Genomic DNA, 18,257 nt, shown 5'->3' on the forward strand with positions numbered 1-18,257 from the left:
ATACTGTCTGACAATTAAGAAATTCATAGCAAAACAACTTTTTCCCTCTCTAAGCCCAAAGAATCCTGATTAGTTTTCCATCGCTGTAGCCCACTGGCTGTCTCTCCGAAATCCCAGTGAAAGTTTGGATTTGGCTGCCTCGCTGCTGCACATTGGCTCATTCCCTCCGCCTCCTGACACAACTTGCCAGAAAAGAGTTTTTCTCCCTCCCACAAAACTTTGCAAATCAGTAGAGAGTGCATATTATTCGCTATCAACCTTGACCAGCTGTTAAAAATTAAGCAGTGGGAGAAGAACGCTGTGGCCAACTGGAAAACAGAGTTTGGTTTAACACACACACTCACACACACCACGTTCAGCAAGGCCAAATCTCGAGTTATGAACTGCTGTACATTGTGAAAACAACAGAATGGGAACACAATGACCACGTGTGAATTTTCAGGAATATGTCTCTTAGATGGAAACCCACTGACTGAATAAGACTCTGATTTGTTATCAGTGGAGCCTTCTAAGTCTCCGAGCTGGAGACTTAAGGCTTGGACTCACGAAAGTTAGTTGGGACTTGGGACCTCACTTGCTCAACTGTGTTGTGAGGCTCGACTTCCATTCTTGTCTTGGTAAAATCCTGAAAAACAAAAAGTTAAATCTCAACATATTACCACAACTTTGAAAGTGCCATTTAATGGTCGACATTCACAGACAGGACTTACAATTTGCTTCAGAAGACTCAGACCCAGAGTTTGACGTTTTGGGAAATACCCTTCTTGCTGGGAGTTAGCAGTGACTTCCTAGTATTGTCATAACCGTGAGGTGGCCAGGCAACCAGTGGAGACTCAAGGAAGTATCTGCGCACATAAAGCTGCAAACTATCATTTTTACACTTGTGCGGATAAAATGTGTTTTAATTTGTGAGCTTAGAGGTGCTGGTACATTGTTACCGTCTCAATGTTCTCATGTACCTCTTCCATGAAAAAATGTGGTGTATTTCCTAAAATGTTGAACTATTCACATTAGGTCTATGAATTTAAAGTTCTTGGTCTTGCCTGTAATAAACACTTTTAACAAAGCTTTGAAAGTAAAAGCTTTAAATGCTGTGTCATTTAATGATTATCATTCGGAGACATGCAAGACTTGTTTCTTGACTTGAACTTGCACCCTAACCCATTAAACAAAACGTAAAGCACATTTTCAATAGAATTCGGTGTCGTGCATCCTTGTTTGCAGCTGAGAGTTCACCCATGATTCACTGCATGTAGCGTTTGGCAGCGTGCCACATTAATCGCCAGGGTATAATGGGAAGACAGGCTTATTGACCAGTAGTCCAATAGGACAGAGGGGCAGGACACACAAATCAAAGCTGTCCAGACTCATATTGACCAGACTGTCCACAGCAAGCCAGATTCATTTGCTGGGTGACGGAGGGAAGGAGACGGGGGCTGAGCGCATGCAGGAAGTCACAGGGATTTGATTCAGCTCAGACCTGCACAAAATGATGCTTGAATATGTATTTTAAGAGCAAGACTCCAATTGGTATAGTTTAATCCTGTCAGATAATCCGCCACAGTGAACCAGAATCCAGTGATGAAGGTGTCTTGTGTTGATCTTGTGATGTACTCTTCTGTCTTTCTTGTCACGCTTCAGCTGTTTGTCCGGTAATGAAGAAAAATGTAATGTAGACGGCAGAGAGTTTACTGACTGATAAAAGCATCAGGAGACCTTTCCAAGAGTTGTAAATCATATTAGTGCACCTGTATTTAAGTGTTTTGGGCATCAGGTCTGAATTGATCTTCGGTTGGAGCTCCATTCTTCCTCTGTTTTTTTTGTAATAGGCTTTATTGACAGCTGATATATCATAAATAAATGAATTTCATTCTCAGGAGCAGATCGCTCTTTTAGAGCAGCTGTATTTTTCAAAGACTGTCACTTCAGTAAAGCAGGACGAGAAGTTTTGTTTACTGTCGCTACAGTTCATTGTGGAAATCAAAGATCCAAAGCAGAGAGCTGAGATGAATGCGCACTTTGCTGCCAAGTGAGTTTCACAAGCAATCTATGAAATGCAGTTGGAGAAAAAGAATCAGCTATGTGGTGAACTGTAGACATTTTAAATTAGTACTGTAACACCTGTACTTTTTCTACTTTGACAAGTCGAAGTGTTTGCTGAGAAGAAGGCCTGTTTGTGAGTGACTATAGTTCTGTATCTTACACATCATACTTACTTTAAACGATCCAAAGCAAATCAACGCAAATCAAATCAGATACTGAGGAGCCTTTTTCCACTTTTCTAGTTAACGAGCAGGTACTTTTTCCCGATGACGTGGGACTGATTCTCTTTACTACATGCACATGAAACTTCTCCTTGAAAAGCCTGGATTGAAGAGCACACCCTATCACATCTGAGCTTTATAGATATACCAGCTCTGATCAATGTTTGTTTGACAAAAAAACTTTAAATCTGTGTTTCCTATGGAGACAGGAGTGCAGATTTCCATTCACTTTATTTTTGCATCCAGCAGTTCTTGTGGTAAATCTGGAATTAGGTTGGATTTACATATATACCTACCAGACAACCACCAGAAACACAAATATTTACCATATTAACCCTTTAACACAGTCTTTTAAGTACAGGAGTGGGCCGTGACTGTCCCCTTGTGGGCAGAGTAGTGAACATCTTATTGATGTGTTGCCTGGAAGGGTGAAATATTACACATGGAAAAATGTAATCGGTACTTATGCTGCTTTTTGTATTTGTAGGTAAGCTCCTGAAGCACTAACACTGTGTTGCCTATACATTTAGCTTAATGTTTAAGTAGACCTATACATTATTTGGCTCCTTGCAAATGGTGAGGGGCAGAAAATCCATGTGTCAATGACAGTGAGCACAAGTACCACAGATAACAACAAGATTATTATAAAGTTTACCTAAAAGCAGATAGCCTAAACTTTAAAATGATAGACTACTGAGAGATCACTCAGGTAATAATTATCATAATAATAACCTTTATTTATTATATAACATCTTTAAAAACAGCGTTGTAACTATGCATCATTTCCTCTAAAATCTAATCTGAAATTAGACAAATTGTCTCATGAATGTGATTTGAAGTTAGCTCACGAATGAGGAGTCTCGCACAAACTTTTTAAAGGTTTGTGCTTGACTCCTGAAATGTTTGTGTGTGTATTCCTAGCACTCCATAGCACCTCTGTTTCAAGTTTGGTGGCTGTAGCTTGTTCCTTTGGTATAGCTGTCATAGACTCCCATTGCTTTGGGCTGGGGGCGTGGCCAAGCACAGAATAAGGGTTAGGGTTAGGTTTGTTTGAGGGTTTCTTGGGAGGGCCGCGAGGGGCACTGGCACAAGGGGGCTGTCCTTTAATTAATCTAATCTGAAATTAGACAAATTGTCTCATGAATGTGATTTGAAGTTCGCTCATGAATGAGATTTTGAAGGGCTTTAATTTTGAAATGCTACATCAGAATGTCCTGGTTGTCTCTGAGTGACACCTTGAGGTGGTCTGCTATTTATGGAAGCTCATTTGTGCCAGCGAAATTTTAAAAAAGTCAGTTTTTTTTGTTGGGTTTTTTTCTGGCAGAAAAAAAGTTTAAAAAAATAAAATAAATGCACCAGCACTTTTGCTGCATCCATCTGTAACCACATTACAGCCACATTTAAAGTAGTCTTCCATGTACTCACAATCCATTTATATGTCAAATGTAGGTTAACCTATGAAGAGCTGCTTCTACGACTGTTCAGTCGACTATTCAGTTGTTGTTTTTTGCTGATTTACTTTTTTTTCGCCATCTAAATAAATAAATAAAAACTTACAATTATTATTATTATTATTTTTTTTTTTTAGTTACTTTTTTTTTTTGCTGTGGAAATGGGCTTCCATAGCTATTAACCTGTTGTTAAATGATTTTGTAACTATGCACCATTTCCTCTAAAATCTAACCTGAAATTAGACAAATTGTCTCATGAATGTGATGTTAGTTTATGAGATTTTGAAGGGCTTTAATTTTGAAATGCTACTTCAGAATGTCCTGGTTCTCTCTGAGAGACATGGTTAGGGTTAGCCCAAAAGCAAAGGCAGATAAGGCAATATGTGACAACAGAAAGCCAAACGGTGAGGCCAAACAAGAGCAGGATAAAACTAAGACAAAAGAAAAAACAATAGACAATAACAAAAAATATCTCAATAAAATAAATACATTAAAGAGAAAAGCAAATAAAAGCAATACAACAATACAAGTCCAGATAAAAGGACAGTAAAAAGGCATCACACAAAAGTCTAAAAGGGATTTTAATAAGTGATTTAATCGTCTTTCTTATCTTCTCGACAAGAGGCTGAATCACGTCCACCGTCTCCTCCTTTTCTGTGCGTAAGGGGGATTCACGGAGGAGCGGATCGTGCGGACGGACTGACGCAAAGCCGACCGGAGGACTTTCATTTATTGACAACATGTTACGCTTCTGGCAGCAGACGACACGGAGGAGCAACCGGGGCGAGACGAAACCAGGGAGCCTCCATCACCAGTAAGCCTGAGTCATATTTCACTGTGCGCCGTTTGTTTCCTCTGCGTTAGTCGATTCAAACGGCATCGTTCGCGTTTCTGTCGGGCATATTCGGCATATTACAGCGTTGTTGTTTTTGTTTTCATTTCACGCCATCGTTGCTTGTTTTCTTTGTAACGATGACAGAGCTGTATTGCGCGAGAGGCTCATATAGTATTCATTATTTGCGCCTTTACTATGGCTGTTACCTCATTCCCTTATCTGAGCCTATCGGGGGGGGGAAAGATAATTCAATAAGGAGCCTTCACCAGGTGATATAGTGATTTATAGGAGGTCTGTATGTGGACAGCGTATTCAGTGTCAGCGCATCAATAACATTCAGGCTTAATTAGCATCTAATTAAAGTGCAACTTGTTTAACTGGGGCTCAGTAAAGCCGAATGCTATTGATCAGTCATGAAACTGTGGTGAGGCTGTAGATCTGGTTGGTCTGTAATTGTTTTACAAGACATATTGATGTGCAGTGTTATCCAAAATATAATAGGCTATAGATAAATAGATAGTTCTACAGCTTCAGTAGTGTACATGTAATACAATAAACTAGGACCGATTACAGCAGTACAAAACACTGCAGAACAATACAGCATGTAGGCTACACATCAAGGCCATACGCAAAAGTGTTGGTGACTCATCTCCAGGGGACAGTAATTCAGTTATCTTTGTGTATTTGGCAGAACAGAGCTTTAATTACAGAGGGCCAGAGTTGTCAAATAAATTGACTGTAGAAAATGTTCTAAAAACACGCACCCGAATGCATTTTCCCCACTTCTATATTCTCCCTCCCTGTCTTCGTTTCTCACAGGTGACTTGCTGGTTTTGATGCGCGTTTGATTAGGAAGATGGTGCTTTCAGGTGCAGGTGGAGAACTGTAAACGAGTTTGAGGGACAAAAGGGACCACTCAACCTACTTTTTGAAGGATAGAAGTCACTGGAGCCTGATCTTGAGAGGATGCCAGGTTTTCCCCACAGCTGTGTGCTGTGCTGTAAGTATTACGTGTTTGTTTGTGTTGTTTGTATAAGAAATTGTCTGGTCAAATGTACAGAATTGGAACATAGCAGTATTTATTTTCGGCCTGCAACTAATGATTATTTTCATCATTGATTGTTTATCTATTATAAATGAAGAAAAACTAAATTTCCCAAATCCCAAGGCGAGATTTAATGTGTTTTTTTCCAACCAACAAGTCTCTTAATGTCCCCAGCTGTGAAACATGGCTAAATACAATGGATATTTATTAACTTCTGTCTCTGTGATTGGTGTTGACGCAGCACTACAGCTCCCAAACCAAGAAATAGTGTATTTTGTTCTCAAGAGATCCAACTGACCCCAAACATAAGTATCGTCACTATGTAGGATAACACACTGTGCATTTTTTAGGTACATATAAATCATTTGTTCAGTTGTTTTTCCTGAACTAATGTGTTTGCACATGCATATCCCATATGACATATAACATGTGAAGTATTTCAATGTCCGCGAAAAAAACTTAGGACAAGTGATTTATGTAGTTCTAATTAATTTATATCACTCAGCGTGTTGTGTTAGGTTAGAATGAATAGTTACCATGAATCTTTCTGTCTAGTGGGACAAATGTTTGACTTCACTCAGTCAGTATTTCAGCTTCCAATCGTTAAATTAGAATCAAGTGTAAATCTGTTTTTCTGTTTTTCCGCTCTGAAGAAAAGTCCCCGAGGCAGAGCTATGGGCTGTGGGGGGAGCAGGACCGATGCTCTGGAGCCTCGATACCTGGAGAGCTGGACCAAAGAGACGGAGTCGACGTGGCTGACCAGCACGGACACTGATATCCCCCTGTCGTCCATCCAGAGCATCCCTTCTGATAACTCAGAGGCCGGCTTCTCTTCGGAGAAAACAATCAGCCCTGGTATGAAGAATGAATTACGGTTGAGTGGACGGATGAATGAATACTTAATTGGTTTCCTGACGGGAACGGGCAGTAATTTAACTGCTGAACAAATAAATAATGCATTCATGGTTGTATGAATTAGTACTTAATTAGGTTCCCACCACAGAGCACGGAGTATTTGCAAGTTCAATCTTCAATCTTCGTCAAACACTTTCAGAGGTTTTGCACGACTGATTCAAACAAGAAGCACGGAAAATGTAATTGAAGTTGAAAAAACGGTTGTGGTGAGCCTCATGCGTAGATAAGAGTTATGTACGACACAAGGATGTGTGGCAGACCAAACATTTGGAATTTGTTCTTTTAGGGTTCAGTTAGTCATCACATATAGCCTAGAAACAGATGGCTCTGACTATAATACTACTGCTCTTCTGTGCTCCTAATTGCGCGTGTGTTTTCCTTTGAAGCCAAGGGGAAATGAATGTGTAAATGGACATAATAGGCAAACATCAAAAGCCACTGTGTTGAGACGGGTCTTGGCTCTCATGGCAACAGATACAGCGGTTAGCGAATACAGAGAGGAGCCTTGATGTGATTGTGAAGACAAATCCTGTCTTCCATTCTGCGGAGATATAAAACAGATCCGGAATTGGCCAAATTAATCTGAAAAAATGGCAGTTTCAGCATTTGAATTATTATTTCCAGATTATGTGAATAATCGGCGAAATAGTTCACTGAATATAGTCAACATAATTCATATTATATCCTCTCATGTGCCATCTGGTTTTTAGGTCATTCATGAGAATTGTTGTACAATACGGTGTCTAGATAACTCCATGTAATGTTTTAAACATTTCATTTGTTTTTCTGCTAAAATCATTTATTCTGATTGGGTTATTAGAATGTAGTCTGGATGTCCCTACCTTTGTTTACAGCTACTTTATATAAAAAATACATTTTAAAACCATCTTAGCTCAAACATCTATGAGCTTCATTCACCTCTAAGTGACGGAACCTTGTTTAAAAACACTTTGAAGTTGTATCAGGAAGTCCATGCTGAAGGTTCATTGCACCTTTAATATCCAGGATATAGACAAAGCTGACGTTTTGTTTTGTTCCAGTTCCAGATTTCTTTGAGGACAGCCTCCCTCTCCCGGCTCAGGCTTACCTCACGGTGTGTTCGGCCGTGTCTGAAGTCAGTCTGAACGACGTGAAGCCCAGCAGCCCCCCTGCAATACTGGGCTCTCCGCCCAGTGAGGCGGTGTCGCCGTCATCAGGCACGACAGTGCAGCGCAGGAGTGTTCTACACACTGAAGAGATTGTGAGACTCTTGTTGTACATTAAGTAATTAGTAGTGGGAGACCTGTTGTAGCTCAGAGATGCAGAGGATCAAATCATTAGTTTTTATGTTCTGCTCATACGTTAGTTCGAGCTGAAACAATTGCCAGAAAAATAAACAGCACCTGTTTTACTAGACGAATGATTATATTGGTAATTTCTTAAGAAAACAATTGCTACAGCTTCTCAAATGGGACATGTTGATGCTTCTCGTTGATCAAAACATGACATAATATAATCTGATTGATCAATCATTGTTCGCTGCAGCCTTCGTAACATTGTCAGAATTTTGGCACACGCCCTCTATGCTTAAATACATGAACACACTTAAGAACACAATCTGCAGTCTCAGCAAACTTAGCGTTGTCTTTGTATAATATCCCTTCTTTCATTCCTCCTCATCAGACTAAATGGCAGGACAATCGGATGTCGACCAAGCAAGTGACCATCACGGTGACGCAGAGCATCCATCAGGTGGACAAGAACGGGAAGGTGAAAAACTCCCTCACCACCTACGAGGTTATGAAACCCGTGGAAAGCCTCAAACAGGCAGCCGCACACAACACTTGAGTGCAGGAGAGACTGTAGGAAGAAGACTGTGAAACAAGGGAACTGACGAAAGCACAAGGGACTCTACAAGTTTCATCGTCATATTGAAAATATGGCTCATTCTCTAAAAACAAAAACAATGTATCTAGTTCTTAATACAGTCAAATGTACTTCTATGGTGCCTGTTGCAACAATGTCTTGCTGTACTATAGAACATACTAAAACTGTGGATTAGTCAGAGAAAATACAGAACCTGACATTTGACAGTGCATACAGTATCAGACCAAAAATAAATGAAGAATTCATAGTTTATTACAGAAGACAGGAAATCACTTCTTAGCACGTTTCAAATTTCTCAAGTGACCTAGAATCTAAGAAGCCTTCTCATTGCTATTTCACGATGCTTTTGAGGATTAAATATATATATATACGTGTAAAGCTATTATTACAGTATTATTTCACATTAGTGAATATTCACAAGCTACGCATATAGTTTTGTTCTTTGACACAGATACATAACATGTAGTTGCTGCTGTGCTACAATCTAAATGGCTCAGGAAACTGAAACTGATCGTGACGATTGCAGTATTTACAGTGAAGCCTGGAAAGGAGTTTGTGAAGACAATGTAAAGCATTGTCTTTCTAAGTCGTGTCATTTTGTACAATACGGTGTTACATTTTCTTATATGGTCGTTCGTGTTTTCTAATGACAATAAAATTTAACAAAAACACGTATGGTCCTTGTAAATGACTTCATATGTTTTACTGACAAAAACATGGGATGAACAAATTGGCACAAATAACATGGACTTTCTGGGATCATCAGACATTAGACATTATATCTGTACAGCATGTCGAATTGTGACATCCTCTCTGGGAGCTTGCGTGTGTGTACGAGCCATCGACTAACGATTGCAGAGTATCCGAGCGGTCCTCTGGGGATCAGAGACTGTAGACGGCAGGTCTGGGGTCAGCTTTGCTTTGAAAGTGTGTGAATCTGTTTTTTAAGGTCGTAATGTATCCTTCCCGATCGAAACGATGGCTCCTCCTTCTCCATCCACTCCTCCGCGCAGAAGTCTGGGTAGAAAAAACGTATTTCTCTTTGTGCCGACTCAACAGAATCTGGAGGGAAAAAAAGGGAAATTTGAAAACCTGTGAACCTGTATGTGACGGGACAGCCCATCTGATAAAGCACGGCTGTAGAACATGCTGTAAACGTGTCACATTCTCACATATGTAGACACGTGACACTCAACATACTTCCTACCTGAGCCGTGAGTTGTGTTTCGTGTGTCCGTGAGTCCAAACTGAGCCCTGATGGTAGCGGGCGAGGTGTATCTGGCTCGGAACACTTTGGTCGGTCCCATCAGTTCTCTCCAGTGATGGATGGCGTCCTCTCTGGCTAAAACGTAAGCTCGCATCGGACCACTGCGGGGGAAGAATAACAAAGTCATTGCAAAACCATACACTGCTCTGTGTGGCTGTTACAGACCCCCGTGAATACACATCAGTTTATCGACTGGCTGACACGCTGAGAATGTCTCCGGTAACTCTGAATGCATCCGGAGAAAAGGCTGTTGTGGAAACTACCGATTGACTGCTGCGAGGACACGAAAGTGACAACGTGATTACGAGCCCCTTTTTGCAATCCAGAGATCCGTGTGGAGCTATTGTGAGCGGGCTACGCGGTTATTTCCAGACAAAATTGCTCGAGGGGCTGTTGTCCGCTGATAATTGAAACTCCTGTTGTGAGGTTTCAGAAAATGATTCGTTGGTGTCTTGCTGAGCATGAAATTGGAGCACCGTCAGTCACTTGACGTCAGCCCTGCGGGTTGTGTGGTACGAGTATATTTCTCACATCAGACAGAACACAACATTTATCCAAAGTAATTCATTCATTCGTCACGGTTTGGGAAACGTACAAGTATGGTAGCTTACCTTGACATGAATTCAACCAGTCTTTGGTAGAAGAATCGCCCTGAGAAGCAAACAAAAGAGAGTTAAAAAAAAAGAGCTTTTACCCTTTTTCATATAATGTGTGGAATCACTTTGTTCTTTTAAATACATTTGAACAGAAATGAGTTGTCTCCACACACCTGAATGTTCAGCATAAAAGCTCTCAGAGTCCTGTCTCCTCCACACAACATCTTTAGATCTGACAATCACAAAATTGTTGTCCAGGATTCTCTGGTGAAGAGCCTGAAAGAAAAAAGAAAAGTTGTTTTGCTGCACTGCAGCTAAAGATCACAAAACTATACTAAATATGTTTGGATTAAAACTACATACAGGGTACTGTGTGCAGATTCCTTCCAAAATACAAAAGGTAATTGTCCTCCTCTCTATTAAGATGACAACAGGCTTTAAAAAGGGACCGGTCACTTATGGAATATTTTTGAATATTAGACACCACTTTCTTTCTTCTTCATGGTTTGGATTGAAGTTAGAGTACAGCTGGTTTACACCATGTCAATGAACAGGCCAAGCTAAAATAATGCATGAATAAAAAGAGAAAGACACTTCATTTAGCAATCTAAAGAGTCTAAACTTAATACTTTATTTCAGTTTGTGAAGTCAAATTGTGGAATTGTATGGGAAATGACTTTAAATTAATTCACAATTCAGTTCAAGAAATGTATATGTGTATGCAATGTATATTCATTAAATAATTGGACAACATGGGTCATGTTTATATTAAGTGTTTTGTTGTTTTTATTTATGTTTTGTTTATGCTGTGTCCATATTTTGTTCACTTGACAACAACAGCCCTTTTAAAGTAGAGAATATGGATAAAACTGCTGAAGTAGTGTACCTAACTAAGTCAGGAGACAGTCTAGGTTAAAGGATGCGCGTGAGCTCACCTCTAAGATGACAGGATGAGCTACAGCATCTGGTTTGATGACCGCCAGGGTGAGCTGCAGCACTTTGGAGAGGCGGCGAGCTGAAAGTAACATCGTCTACGGCAAAGACAGAAAGATAATATAATATATTATTCACCTCAATAAAACGGAACTGTTCAAACTCATAAATATGTCCGTCATTAAACGTTAGCTAGACGTTAACGTTACCAACCTCTGTCCAAAACACTGGTCAGTTTGAAGACGAGAGCACAGCTACGGGTGCCGCCATGTTGTAAATACAAACTCGATACTTTGATAAACTAAGTCTCTGGTCGGCGTCTTCAAGCACACGTGATTTTAATTACGTTTATGTAACTGCGTACTGTCATATAAACGTGATTTTAACGAATGGCGAATATTCCGCGGTCAGTCCGTCCGATAATATCGTCCCCAGAAACTCAGCCAGCACACAATGGTCCTACTGCGAGGGTGACCCTAAATACAAACTCTAAAATAAACATTATGAGTTCATTTGTAAAATGAAACTATCAATAGTTAGAAGAATTGAACATGTGACAACCGGGAGTATTTTTTACTTGAGCTTCTGTGATTAAATGAACCTGTATGTGCATCTCTATGTTCATTGTGATTGATTAAGATATTCTGGTGGATCAACAGGTTGACATTTTCTTAAATTGTGTCATAAACTAGGCCAGTAAACTTGGGAAGTTTGGTCGAACATATTCTCTTTACTGTGAAATAAAGGAAATGGAGCAGAGTGGGATTAAGTGCCTTGCACAACGGCACTGCAGCAAAGTAGATTCCCTCCATATGCTTGAATTTCCATCCTCAAGTTAAATGACTGTGTCCCACTTCACTGCACTGACCTGCCACCCACCTTCCTGTCACTGTTCAAGAATACCAAATAAGAAAAAGAAGAAATTACTTCATCATCTGTCAAAAAGACTGACGATTGTGGTTCTTTATTTTTACTATCCCTGTAAAATACAACACTCAACATACTTTTTAAGTTTTTAAAAGATATTTTAAAAATAGAAAAAACACCTTCCTTTTCCATGTTGTATCCCATTGATTCACCCTTTATTTAAAAAAGAAGCATCTTGGTTAATGAACTATGAATCTTAAAAAAAAGTGAATGGAATTGTTATTTTTGTAATATTTTCTAATTTCCCTTTCAATATAAAATACAATACAATTACAGAATCCCAAGGTCTTCAAACTGTCTCATTGGGACTTTAAGGTGAAACTGTCTCAGAGCTTCATAATGGTACCCGTACAATGCAAGCAGGCCGTCCTGACAACAACGTCACAGTTCACAATTTAAAACATAGAACTGTTAGTGTTATAAAGTGTAAGTGTAGATTATGGTTGGACCATTGATAATGAGAGACAGTGACATGACAGCTACAAGCAGGGACTGGAAAGAGGGAGATATTTGAATGTGGAATGTCATCAATGTGGGAGATCAGAAATACAGTATGAGTTACAAACATGGAGCACATTCCAGCAATGCGAAATGGCCACACCCTTCAAAAGAGGAGGTTGTGTGTGTGTGTGTGTGTGCGTGTGTGTGTGTGTGTGTGTGTGTGTGTGTGAGGGGTCATTTGACATTCGCAGAGAATAGGAGGGAAGACAGGGGGGACTGATGTCCCACATTGGTTTCTCCCACCTGCTCATGTCATGTGACACCACAGCTGTTACCACCCATGGGGGGATGGAGAAGGAATGAATATAGCATGAAAACCATATACTTAAATACAAACATTGTACTAAGTGTTGTGTTATTATTCATTGTACAATGATTATCACTGGAGGAGCTACTCAGATCTTTAATAAGTAAAAGAATCACGACCACTTCTGTCATAATCCTATTCACGTTAAAGTATATATTATCAGCAATATTTACGTAAAATATTAAAAGTAAGAATACTTGCTTGGTAGAAAATTGGTCCTTGGGATTAACGTTTTTTAATAAATTACATATGAATACTGATGCATGCATGTGTAAGTATTGTACTGCTGTAGCTGATCGAGGGCTAGTTTTCATGACTTCACGGTTCGGTTGTTTAGTCTACTGTTTACCAGACAAGGGTCAGGCCCCTCCAGGGGTCACAAGGTAAATAGAGAGGAAAGAAGAGTTTTTCATGTTTTGGTTTTCTCTCTAATCTTACATTTTTTGTGAAATATTGTGAACAGTCATTCAAATAAAAACATGAGAAGTTAAAAGTGTGAATGTATCTGCTGACAACTGCTAGACATCTAACACATGACAAAAGATCTCCAACTAGACACAGTTGTTTAGTCAGTGGCCACAAGCAAAGATTTGGAACCACTGATTTAAATTTACAATACTTAATTAAGCTTTTGATCTGATGTTACCTTTATGTAGGAAAGCAATGACCCAGATAATCATTTTAACATAAAATAAATTCCATAACTGCCATTTTTTGATGACATTTTGGAGCTGAAGGAGTATGCCACAAATATTCAAAAACACTTTCTGAAGGAAGATATAATTAGAAAATCTAAATTCATTATCTTTTTGATGCCTTCCAATATCTGTAGATCAAAGTAATGCTCTCAAAGATTTTCATTTAGATAAATGTCTGTTAAGTCCCCATCTATCACTGAAGAAGGCAACACAAAGGTGATTCAGCCTATGACACAATTATGACAGTCTGGGGTTCTCTGGCAACTTTCACAGGGAAGAAAACTGCAGAATTACAGTTTTTCTCTATTGTATACACACACACAAACAATCACAATTTTGAGAACTTGAAGGTCTCATATCAACAAAAGTCTCCGGATTGTTTTCACTCCAATAGAAATTCTAAATCAAGCAGGACCGAAATCTTAATGTTTGCCACTTGAAGGATAATAAATTATCAGCATTGGGGAGCTCAAAGAGACTAAAACCATGCTCTTTATTTTCAGGGTGAACAGGTTTGAGGATGGAACAGAGACTACCGTTGATCACTGCTGACACTTGCTTCAAACATCCTCAGCTGGGTGGCTGATTCAACTGATCCCCCCCTCTGCCCACCATAAACCCCATCTCTTGTTTTATCGTGGTGTCACTGCTGCTGCTGCTGCTGCTGCTGCCTCTCCTGCAGTTGTCGTTTCCTTTTGGTGGGAGTCGGGCAGCTGACTGACGACCCCCACAGGCACTTGGGTGTCCATACGCTGCTCCACATCCATTCGTTCAGCAGGAGCCACAGTAAAGGATCATGTGTACACTATGTTCAATGTAGTACAAAGGAGAACTTGTAGAACAGCTGGAGTTATATGATGTATGTTGATAATTTATAAGAGATATATGTTTCTCACAAACTGGCCTAAAGTAAGTAATAATGGTTCAAACGGTTCAAACATGGGTTTTAACGTTGATCTAAAAATGTACTGACATGCCCATTATTGTTTACACTGTATGTTTAGTAACACTTACTTTTACCGCTCCCATAGTTTTCTATGACATCCTAAAATTGTATTGATGCAGAGCAAATTCATAGGAGGTTGTTGGAAAGGAATGTGTACTTCGGTCCTCATTGTAGGAAACATAAATATTTGGTTAGTACTCTTCCAATAGATTGACGCCTGACTGTTGTAGTCAGCTCACAGCAGGTCAGATCACATTTTGTCTACAGGCAAACAAAAAAATCAATGTACATTAAGAAAAACGTTTTAAACAATAAATGAATATTGACATGTTTTTTTAATGGATGGTCTTCATCAAGGAAAGTCATCTGGAAATCCACAACTTCTCATAAAGTCAACACACCTAACACAACTTTGACTGTATTTTCCTTAAATATTCCTTTACTTTCCAAATGCGAGGTAATGATGAGACAATTACAGACCTGTCAGTAAAAAATGTTATCATATATTCTTACATGTGATCATGGAGGTATTCAGTTTACCACACATGTGTTTCTTCTTTGTACATATCACTTATTGACTAGAGAGTTCAGTTCCTACTAGTGTGAAAGACAGTTATAAACAAATTACCAGTATTTTAGATACTATGTTTAATCCTATTACTTTAAACTGATGTTATAAATGTTGTCCTTATTTGTTGGCCTGTGGAGCCTTTTGGGAACATCGTTGCTTTATGAATAAACTTTATTCATAACATTCTCTCTCATATACCTTTTAAAAAGAAGTTTACCCTATGTGTGAGAAAATAACATGTGCTCTTGTTTGACATGTTTACTCTGGTGTACACACTGATCCACCACATTGCATCTCACCTGTCACCCGGTCACTCAGAGGCCGCCTCACCATTACAACAGGGCCATTTAAAGGGGGACACGGGCCCCAGTGTGACACCCAGAATCCCTTTATCTCCTAATTGTTTGACTGGTGAGAAAAGTTAGGGATGTGTTTCCTGTCATAACATATTTTGGGTCTTCTGTAACAGATCACAGCCTAATTAAGATGCCATATTTCAAGAAATCTATACGAACAAACCTCTAATGTATTCAAGGGGGGGGGGGCACCTTTTGTTTAACTACATGGCCAATGTGGAGATGTGTTTTAGATTGTAACCAAACAGCTTAATTCTCTGAGATAGAATAAGTTGTTTCTGCAGCCCTTCATTCTCAAATCTAAATTCATAGCATCCGTCTAAATCTGTCCCCTCTATGAATCATGGGAGGGAGTTGCCTTCACCTCTCTATCACCTGTTCTCTCGTTTAGCCTAAATGCTGGTGACCTTCGACCTTTTGCTCCGTTGCTTTACCACACGGGACCAGGCTCCCTGCAACAGCTGTGTCAACCTCAGCCCTGGCAACTGTTGTGCCCAGGGAAGGACAGAGAGTGGCATTAAATGTCAGACCACGTAATGAGTCAGCAGCATAAGATCAAGCAGTTCACTTTTACATGTTGGTTTGTCATTGGAGCATTGTTATCCTTTACCAGTTTTAAATTTGAGGTTTGAGGCTGAGTTTTTTCCCCCCTTACGCCTTACATGCAGCATATTTTGCTCTTTGCTCAAGTTATCGCTCACATAATAAAAACCTACTTTGCAAATGGAGACAATTTGTGAACATAACCACACTCTCTAACATCTCAAAACATATTATCCAGACTTTTACCAAACAATCTCGACAAAAGAAAACATTGAGTCAGACAGGAGATGTTGTGTAATAGGTGGTTTAAGTCAAATTGTCAAACTGTCCACCTCCCACGGGGGAGTTTCCTCCAAAATACAGGGGTTAATCTGCCAGGTTGTCCCGTCTTGTGCATGTGCAGGACCTGATCTGGTGTCAGCTGCCAGTTTATTTATACCAATAGAAATCCTTGCTATCCACTGTTGAAGAAACTGCTCTGGGGTTAGTTAGTCTAACTCCTACCATGCTGTCCCGAGGGAAATTATTTCCTCCTGTGTTGTGACCTCCCCAGAAGCAGTGGGACATTGGCAGCGGGGTAGATGGATATGACAGAGGGGAACAAAGTGATTAGCAAACGGGGGCCCCGGGTATGTGAACACGGGTTAAAAATAACCTCCTGACCCAATTTGTAGATAACATGCAGCCCAACCGCTGAGCCCCCGTGCTGTCTTCTTCCCATTTTGGCTTGATTGTTCTTAAAAGGGAACTATGAACTTTTAATGTAGTGAAATCTCAACGTTGAATCTCATTCGAACATTTACATGAACACGTTTTGTGAGAGTTTTCACGGGATACATAACATCTATAAATGATCCCCAGACTGATGATTGGAATTCGAAAAAATTAAACCGAAGAGGGGTTGACAGATGGAAAAAAAAAAAATCACAGAGTAAGATGAGATCTTATGCATGATGCATGACACATGATGAAAGAGGAGCAGATGATTAGATGAGAGACTTTGGCTGAACTGTTTGTCGGCCCGACGAGCCGGCTCGTACGTGACAGCAATCAGCTGCTCCGTTAAGAGGAACAGCAGGATTATGATTTGTGTCTCAACCATTGTGTCCGGTGTGAGCCATCAAGAATCCACTCAACAACAGAAGTCAGATATAGCACCCAGATATATCTGGCAAGGCCTTGGTGCATAGCTGACATTAGTGGAAATGTTGCATTTGTGATACACCCTGGCTTTGGGCCATGGGAAATAGTGAACAACTGTCAAATTTAGACAACATCCTGTGGCGGAGGAAAAACAGGAGCTACAAAGATGCGATGGGGTAGCTATTTGTGGACAGCGAGTGCCTCGAAAATAGCGAGAGTTTTAAGTTTCAATATAAGCCTCTCTCCCTTAGCTCGAGCTTTCTGTGAATGAGGCCCGGGTTCCTATCACACCCAACCCCAGCGCTGATTTTAGAACACAGGTGTTGACCTTAGTGGAGCGGCTTGTGCTTGCAGCAGAGGAAAATGAACCCCTGAGCTCCGGTCGATTGCCTCTGCAGTAATGGTAATCACTGTATGGTCACACAGATGCTTCTAAACAGTCTTATAAGGAACTACGGGCTCCATACGCTCACTGAGAAGAACACATCTAAAACTTGTACATTTTTACCAATTTCTTGATTTTGTTCCCCTTCCTGCTTATATTACATTCAGTGTTGTTTTGTAAGTGTCATGGCGGCAGGATGTTCACCTTGTGGCCGCCAGAGAATTTATTGCTTGTTTTTATGGTGCCACGAGGGCACCCACTGAGTCGCACTCCTCACATATGATTGGCTGCACTTCTTTAACGGAGGTTTACGTTACACTTTATCGAAGGGTTTACCCCATGTGGTTGACTGTGAGGCAGATTGATTTGTCTTGTTGCTACCTCACACAAAGGTCATCATCTCAAGACATCATGTCATCAAATAAAAATTGTGAGAGGTCACTAAATACTTTGACAGTCACTTTTTCCTATACTGTAAATAATACAATGAAACTAGAGGGAAGCGCGGAAACCAGACTGGGATGAAACTCAACCTTGGCTTCAGCTGTGACTTGTGGCCTGCTGTAACTGCTGTTCTGACTGTACCCCCAAACCTAATAAAACACGCCCAATGTACAGTTGCTTCCTTGTTTCTCTGTATCCCTCTCTTTCTCCCTTTTTCTTTTTTTCTTTTTTTTTCTCCAAAAAGGAGCCATTGACATTGGGTGT

The 18,257-nt window shown here is 40.1% G+C and overlaps 2 protein-coding genes across 3 annotated transcripts; one reads left to right on the top strand and one right to left on the bottom strand.

Moving 5' to 3' along the window:
* The first annotated feature begins 4,390 nt into the window (after positions 1-4,390).
* Positions 4,391-9,378, top strand: baalcb (BAALC binder of MAP3K1 and KLF4 b). Its single transcript, XM_031870216.1, has 5 exons — positions 4,391-4,529; positions 5,370-5,550; positions 6,249-6,450; positions 7,551-7,750; positions 8,173-9,378. The coding sequence occupies exons 3-5, from the start codon at positions 6,270-6,272 to the stop codon at positions 8,335-8,337; spliced, it is 546 nt and encodes a 181-aa protein (XP_031726076.1). The 5' UTR covers positions 4,391-4,529; positions 5,370-5,550; positions 6,249-6,269; the 3' UTR covers positions 8,338-9,378.
* nme6 (NME/NM23 nucleoside diphosphate kinase 6) lies at positions 8,622-11,592 on the bottom strand. Of its 2 annotated transcripts, none has more exons than XM_031870215.1 (6): positions 11,386-11,592; positions 11,175-11,270; positions 10,413-10,515; positions 10,255-10,294; positions 9,584-9,744; positions 8,622-9,393 (listed from the first exon to the last, which is right to left on the bottom strand). In XM_031870215.1, the coding sequence occupies exons 2-6, from the start codon at positions 11,265-11,267 to the stop codon at positions 9,287-9,289; spliced, it is 504 nt and encodes a 167-aa protein (XP_031726075.1). In that variant the 5' UTR covers positions 11,268-11,270; positions 11,386-11,592; the 3' UTR covers positions 8,622-9,286. The 2 variants fall into 2 exon arrangements, with proteins under 2 accessions (XP_031726075.1, XP_031726074.1); XM_031870214.1 differs by having other exon boundaries at positions 8,622-9,438.
* Between the last annotated feature and the right edge of the window lie 6,665 nt (positions 11,593-18,257).

This window comes from Anarrhichthys ocellatus, unplaced genomic scaffold (assembly GCF_004355925.1).
Source record: "Anarrhichthys ocellatus isolate YVR2014 unplaced genomic scaffold, GSC_Weel_1.0 scaffold52, whole genome shotgun sequence".
Taxonomy (NCBI): Eukaryota; Metazoa; Chordata; class Actinopteri; order Perciformes; family Anarhichadidae; genus Anarrhichthys; species Anarrhichthys ocellatus.

Excerpts from the sequence above, each read along its gene's own strand:
- baalcb (XM_031870216.1), top strand. The coding sequence starts at position 6,270 with ATGGGCTGTGGGGGGAGCAGGACCGATGCTCTGGAGCCTCGATACCTG. Across the intron at positions 6,451-7,550 it reads GGAGAAAACAATCAGCCCTG|TTCCAGATTTCTTTGAGGAC; the intron begins GTATGAAGAATG and ends GTTTTGTTCCAG. Across the intron at positions 7,751-8,172 it reads TTCTACACACTGAAGAGATT|ACTAAATGGCAGGACAATCG; the intron begins GTGAGACTCTTG and ends CCTCCTCATCAG.
- nme6 (XM_031870214.1), bottom strand. The coding sequence starts at position 11,267 with ATGTTACTTTCAGCTCGCCGCCTCTCCAAAGTGCTGCAGCTCACCCTG. Across the intron at positions 10,516-11,174 it reads CTCATCCTGTCATCTTAGAG|GCTCTTCACCAGAGAATCCT; the intron begins GTGAGCTCACGC and ends TTTTTCTTTCAG. Across the intron at positions 10,295-10,412 it reads CTTTTATGCTGAACATTCAG|GGCGATTCTTCTACCAAAGA; the intron begins GTGTGTGGAGAC and ends TTTGCTTCTCAG.